Source organism: Aricia agestis, chromosome 10, assembly GCF_905147365.1.
Source record: "Aricia agestis chromosome 10, ilAriAges1.1, whole genome shotgun sequence".
In the NCBI taxonomy this organism is placed as follows: Eukaryota; Metazoa; Arthropoda; class Insecta; order Lepidoptera; family Lycaenidae; genus Aricia; species Aricia agestis.
Window position 1 is genome coordinate 7,546,716 of NC_056415.1, and position 6,279 is coordinate 7,552,994.

The 6,279-nt window shown below is 35.1% G+C and overlaps 1 protein-coding gene across 2 annotated transcripts in view; it reads left to right on the top strand.

The window, feature by feature from the left end:
- The window catches only part of LOC121731067 (nuclear migration protein nudC), a 46,835-nt gene that overhangs the window by 3,669 nt on the left and 36,887 nt on the right, over positions 1–6,279 (top strand). The window contains exons 2-4 of one of the 2 annotated variants that reach the window (XM_042120388.1): positions 1,095–1,172; positions 2,527–2,746; positions 3,240–3,397. In XM_042120388.1, the coding sequence (XP_041976322.1) occupies positions 1,095–1,172; positions 2,527–2,746; positions 3,240–3,397 (456 nt within the window). Of the gene's footprint in view, positions 1–1,094; positions 1,173–2,526; positions 2,747–3,237; positions 3,398–6,279 lie in introns of both variants that reach the window. The other variant, XM_042120389.1, reaches the window with a different exon arrangement.

Consider the following 6,279-nt stretch of genomic DNA (forward strand, 5'->3'; position numbering starts at 1 on the left):
ATTTATTATTTTTTCTCTATAATATTTATCTACTGGCTGACACCTGTAACTAGGGTTGCCAGGTCGCTAAACCGAAAAGCTGGACAAAGCAGTCAGCTTGGCCGGACATTAGTACAAAAAAGAGTTGCTATCCAGTACCTAGAATCTAAACTTCGTTTGGCAAAAAAAAAAAGGTCATGTACACCATACAAATTTTCTGTTTTATTAAAACAGTTTAACGTCTAATAGCTATACAATTTTACATCTCATTAGGTGTAAAACCATAAAAAAAATTGTGTTCTGAGGCTCTACAAAGGCCGGACTCTCTTTGATTTTGGCCGGACACACAAGCAAAAAACCTGACTGTGTCCGGCTTTATCCGGACGCCTGGCAACCCTACCCGTAAATCTGTTGCACCAAAATTAGTTTATTGTGCAGGAACCATACATTTTTATTGGATATAAAGCATCCTATGTCTTTTCCCGGGACTCAAAGTTCCTCCGTACCAAACTTCTGAAAAATCTGTTTAGTAGTTGAGGTGTAAAAAGGTAACAGTCAGACACACTTTTGCATATATTATATCAGGAGTCACCAAATGGCAGACCGCGGTCCGCATCCGGACTGCCGACCTATTATGAGCGGACCAAGCATGTTCGGAAATGAACCGGTTGTAGGCATCAGGTAGACCATTCTGAAAAAATTTGATTCAAATTTACTCAGAAATAAAACTTTTTTTTTTAATTTCGTAAAAAATGAATTTCGGTCTCGACTCTATACTGATGAACATGTAGCAACAAAAATTGTCACTTTTTTCATTGACACAAATAAATACTATATTTTTAAATGTGTGGACCGCAAAGGTCACTTTATTTCTTAAAACGGACCCCGAGCGAAACTAATTGGTGAACCCTGATATATATTATTAGTATGGATGTGCTTTTTAGTGTGCCTAAGGTACTCAGCATAATATAAGCACTGAGAAATTAAGAATGTTGCAGGGGAGTGCAGGTTATTTTGTGATGGCTGAAAGTGGCCCAGCACTTCTCACCCTAAATCCTCAGAACTGTAATTTTTGAGGATGATTTCTTCAATTAATAACTTTTATTAAATTTCAGCTCCTTGGAACTATTGTGAGCTTTTTGGCTAGAAAAACAGACTTCTTTACTGGTGGCAAAGAAGGAGAATGGGAAAAGGTAATGTTTGGCAATTTCTTTTAATAATAATATTTATTATACTGTAAGAAATTATATTATATACAGTAAGTCAAGTCAAAGTATTCCTGTTAAATGCTAAGTACTCGCATACGGTTTTGCTCAATAGTTTTACTCCAAATCGAGCAATGACCACCGTGTGGACCGCAAAACTGACAGCTCGAAGGCTGGCTTCGAGCCGCCTCCATGGAATTAAATATGTCAAATATGTCATTTCCTTCGATTCGGAGTAAAACTATCGAGCAAAACCATATGTGAGTACTTAGCAAAAGTCAACTTCACACTGTACTTATTTCAACTTTAAAAAAGAGAAAAGTAAAAATGTACTTACCTAATTAAAAAATAAAAGTAAGTAATAAATTCCCAATTTCATTTCATTCTGCATAATATCACAAAATTTCTACTCCACACAAATAGTAGGGGAGGTCGCGCTCATTTTAAAAAGTCATTTCATACCGAGCGAAAATCGTGACAATAATACTATTCTATTAATACATAAGAGTTTTGATCGTCAGCTACTCCAATATGGGTGGAATAAAAATTGAGAGTATCTCAAAGTTGTTGTTGGGAATCGTATTGAATTGACATTAAAAAGATCCCAATTCGCACCCAATAAAGGTTCATATCTAGATTATACACGTTTAGGTTCGGTAGGTGCTATTTTAGTTTTAGTATATAACAACAGATGGCGCTTTTAAAGTAAAATGTATATAATTCTTCTTCACAAATATTGACTATCGAATTAATTACTTAAAATTGCTATGTGAGACAATTTTATTGTTAATTCAAACGAAAATCGCCGTAAGCTGAATATTTGCAGGTGGAAATGTCGTTTACGCGACGCCCTAGGATACATTGAGCGCGAAGTAGGGCTATAATGTTTATAGCTTATATCGCTGGCTGACGGGCTTTCCACCCGCATATTAACGACTGACGGTGGTCTTTATTATTAAAAAGGTATCAACATTCACCTGTATAAATTTTGTACGGTATGAAATGACTTTATATTTTAATTTTTTTAACATAGTTCAGTAACGCGACTGACGTTGAAACCCCCGTCTTCGATACGGCTGATGGTGCATTTTTGGTTGAGCATGACCTCAATAATCATCCATAAAAGTTTCATTCGGTATAAAATCACTTTTCACAATTATTTTTTTTACAACTTTGAAATACTCTCAGTTAACATTCCACCACGGGTGCGGCGACTGACGCTGATTATATTGATTGATAAATATTATAAAAATTTGGTCGGTATGAAATGACTTAGCAAACGATAGCACTACCTCCCCTACTAAAAAGATTTGTTGGTTTACATGAGATTGTACAATTCCAGGTTGTGAAAGACACATTCTATACTCACGCCAAGAAAGCTAAAGACGAAGCAGATAAAATAAAGAAAGAAAAATTAGAAGCCGAAAAGAGATTAAAGGAAATACAACAAAAGAAGGAACAAGAACGCTTGGCAAAAGACTTTGAGCCTGCTTCTGTGACTGAACTTACTGAGCAGGAAGCGGAAGAATTACAGGAAACCATTGAGAAGGAGAAGAAGAAAGGTTTCTTTTTTAATTTGCTACATGTTAACTATAATTTTGCTATCAGCCTACAAGCAGTAACCCAAACTGGGTTGTGTAGTCATTTCATTCATTGCAGAAAATCCAAAAAAATGTTTAAGAAATTGTATTTATGGTTTCATATATTATTATTATTATTCAATTACCCTATAAAAATTTATTACAAGTAGTCAACCTAGACTAGGGCACAGTAATCTATAGGTCTACCAGGATCTGATGGCAAATTTGGATGGCAGATTTTCAAAAAATATCCTTGATCATTGGATAAATTTTTATATTTGCATGTTTCACACACAGAATAAGCCACTATAAGGACAAAAAAAAAAGGAACAAAATGTTTTATTCCAATTACCCTGGTATTGCTAGTGTCAAATTTATTTTCTCACTTTTTGCCATCAGATTCTGGTAGACCCATACTTATCATTATCAACACTTCATCAGTTGGCTAATGATTTGCAAATATTAATATTTTCAGAGCCTGAAAGTGGTAGTGGCGAAGCTTCTGGAAATGAGGAAGAAAAAACACCTGAAGAGGAAGATGATCCAGAGGAGAAAGGAAAGATAAAGCCAAATGCTGGAAATGGTTGTGACCTTGAACACTACAGGTGGACACAGACTCTTGAAGAAGTTGAGGTAAGTGATGCTTGCAAGAATAGAAGAGAAAATTTTCTTCTTCTTTCATTAATTTGGCTCCTTTGTAAATTGCTAGTGTCAAAGTGTACTGGCATATATTTTGCCTTATAAGTTGGTTTTATGAGGAATAAAAGTATGATGAATTTAATGATGAGTTCCATAATACACTAAGGCTGCGTTTCCACCAGAGATGTTTTTTTTTTTTTTTTTTTTTATGAAATAAGGGGGCAAACGAGCAAACGGGTCACCTGATGGAAAGCAACTTCCGTCGCCCATGGACACTCGCAGCATCAGAAGAGTTGCAGGTGCGTTGCCGGCCTTTTAAGAGGGAATAGGATAATAGGGGAGGGTAGGGATGGGAAGGGAAGGGAATAGGGGAGGATAGGGAAGTGAATTGGGCCTCCGGTAAACTCACTCACTCGGCGAAACACAGCGCAAGCGCCGTTTCACGCCGGTTTTCTGTGAGAACGTGGTTTTCTCCGGTCGAGCCAGCCCATTCGTGCCGAAGCATGGCTCTCCCACGTATAGAATGTGTTGCGAGGAATGTGTTGCGAGGAATGTGTTGCGAGGAATGTGTTTTTAAGATCTAATAGCATCGCCGCGCTGAGCGATGTCATGGCAATGTTCACGTCAATGAAGCAATTCTTTGGGTTCTCAAAAACACATTCCTCGCAACACATCTCTGGTGGAAACAGCCTAAGATTTGTGTTGATAAATCGATACTAAGTTAGGCACACTATAACCTCCCTGGCTCAGCTAGTCCCGGCGCCGAGGGAAACGCTTCAGTTTGCCCAAGCGTTCCCCAACATTTGTTCGAAATCTGGTCCCTTCTGAGGTAGACCGGCCAGTCGTGGACGGAGTCCTGTGTTTCTTAGATCCAGGATATACCTCTGTGTACGTGAAACCGCAGGTGGTTTTAGTGGGTAAGCCTGGCGCTCTCGCCGGCAGTCCCTCAGCTTAACTACCTGTATATTCCCAACCCGGGGCACCCATGAAGGGGTGTTATTTCAACCCTGTTAGTCTTTATATATATTATGCAGTTTTGACACATACTAAAAAGGTCCGTATACGAAATTTTGCCGATTTCGCTGACTAACAGACGTGATTTAACAGTTAAAATACAGTATTTCTATAAGTTTTAATGCACAACATGTATGATCATTTCAATTATAATCTAATGTTGGAGCTAGATTTTTGTTTTTTTTTAAGTATTTTTAAATAATCCAACTCAAACCCGCGACAGTTTTGTGATTTTTGCTGTAAAAGGTTTAGAATATCACCTGTTTATGGATTGTATTGACGTCTTAACGGTATGAAAAAAATACAATGTACTGTTGAGAAAGTCGTCTATACAATGTTGCAATTACTTTTTACCACTTTAATATGAAATAGTTGAGTAAAAAAATATGTAACTCGGCAAAATTTTAGAGAAAATGGGCAAAGAATTGCTGTTAATTTCGGGAACTTGGAGCTGTAATTCATAAAAAGAAAACGACAGAAATAATCTATAGATAAAATTCTATCCAATTCGAGAAAAAAGAAAAGCAAATTGTGCCAAAAAACACGATTCAAAACAACCTAAATCTCACATTAGCCTTGCGGCGAGTAATATAATGTGAGATTTAGGTTATTTTGAATCGTGTTTTTTGGCACAATTTGTTTTTTTTTTCTTCTATTTTCTCGAATTGGATAGAATTTTATTTATATAGATTATTTCTGTCGTTTTCTTCAAAATTTCGGCAAAATTTCGTATACGGACTCTTAAATATTTTGTTTGTATTGCCTAGGCTGGTCTTATAATCGCTGATAACACTACGTAATTTTAAATTTCATTATTTTATTTGTGTGATAACATATAATTATTGCAATAATTCGAGCTGAGCTTAAATTATTTTACTTCTCACATCAATATTTTATATGGTGTGCGATTAGTTATCACTGTTTGCCACAAGGGGCGCTGATTCGATGTGATGCGATGCGATTTACAAAATATTAAAGTTTACCTTGAGCACAAGTTCAGAAGTGGAAAAAACTGACATGCAGCCCTGAAGGAGACAGGGTTGATTGTGATAATAATTACTATTAATTATATTTGGGCAACAGCATTTTTGTGGGAATAAATTTAGGTATGAATAAAAATAATTATGTTACACAGAGTTTTGTAATAGTATATTAAATTATCACAGTTTCTAAAATTTCACTAATGTATCAAGAGATTTACAATTAATATGATAGAAATAATATAAGCACATTTTTATGTTTCATTTACAAAAACATGCATATATTTAGATAACATAACTCATAAAACATACACATTTGTCCATAGCAAATCATAAGAAAGAAAAAATGTATAAATTACAGATATTTTCAAAGAGTTTTTAATTAAATGTTACATATGAGTTAGGAAATATATTATATATGGTTTTTAAATCTGGCACAGACTATAATATCATATAAAGTAGCCAGCTTTAAGAGTGGAATTATTTAGTTTCACTTACCTACATTACAAATACAAATAACATTTGTATGAAACATGTTGTATGAATTGCCAAAAAATATTTTCACATAATATTTACTAATTACAAATTGTAAATCTACATTAAATTAACATTATATACAGTTCATATTGCACTAATAACATATTCAATGTAATGAAATAATACATCAACCAATTTTAACCAAGTATGGCATCCTAAATAAGGTTTGAGTCACTGGCGACAAGTAACAACATAATATTGTGATCAATAACAATTTTGATGTTAGTCATGTCTCTGAGGTCATGTCTTACTAAAGCTTTGGCTTTGGCCAACTTAGGGAAAAACTGCATGTTCAGCCAAAAATCGACATTCATTTAGATTTTAGACACAATATCGGATTTTTTA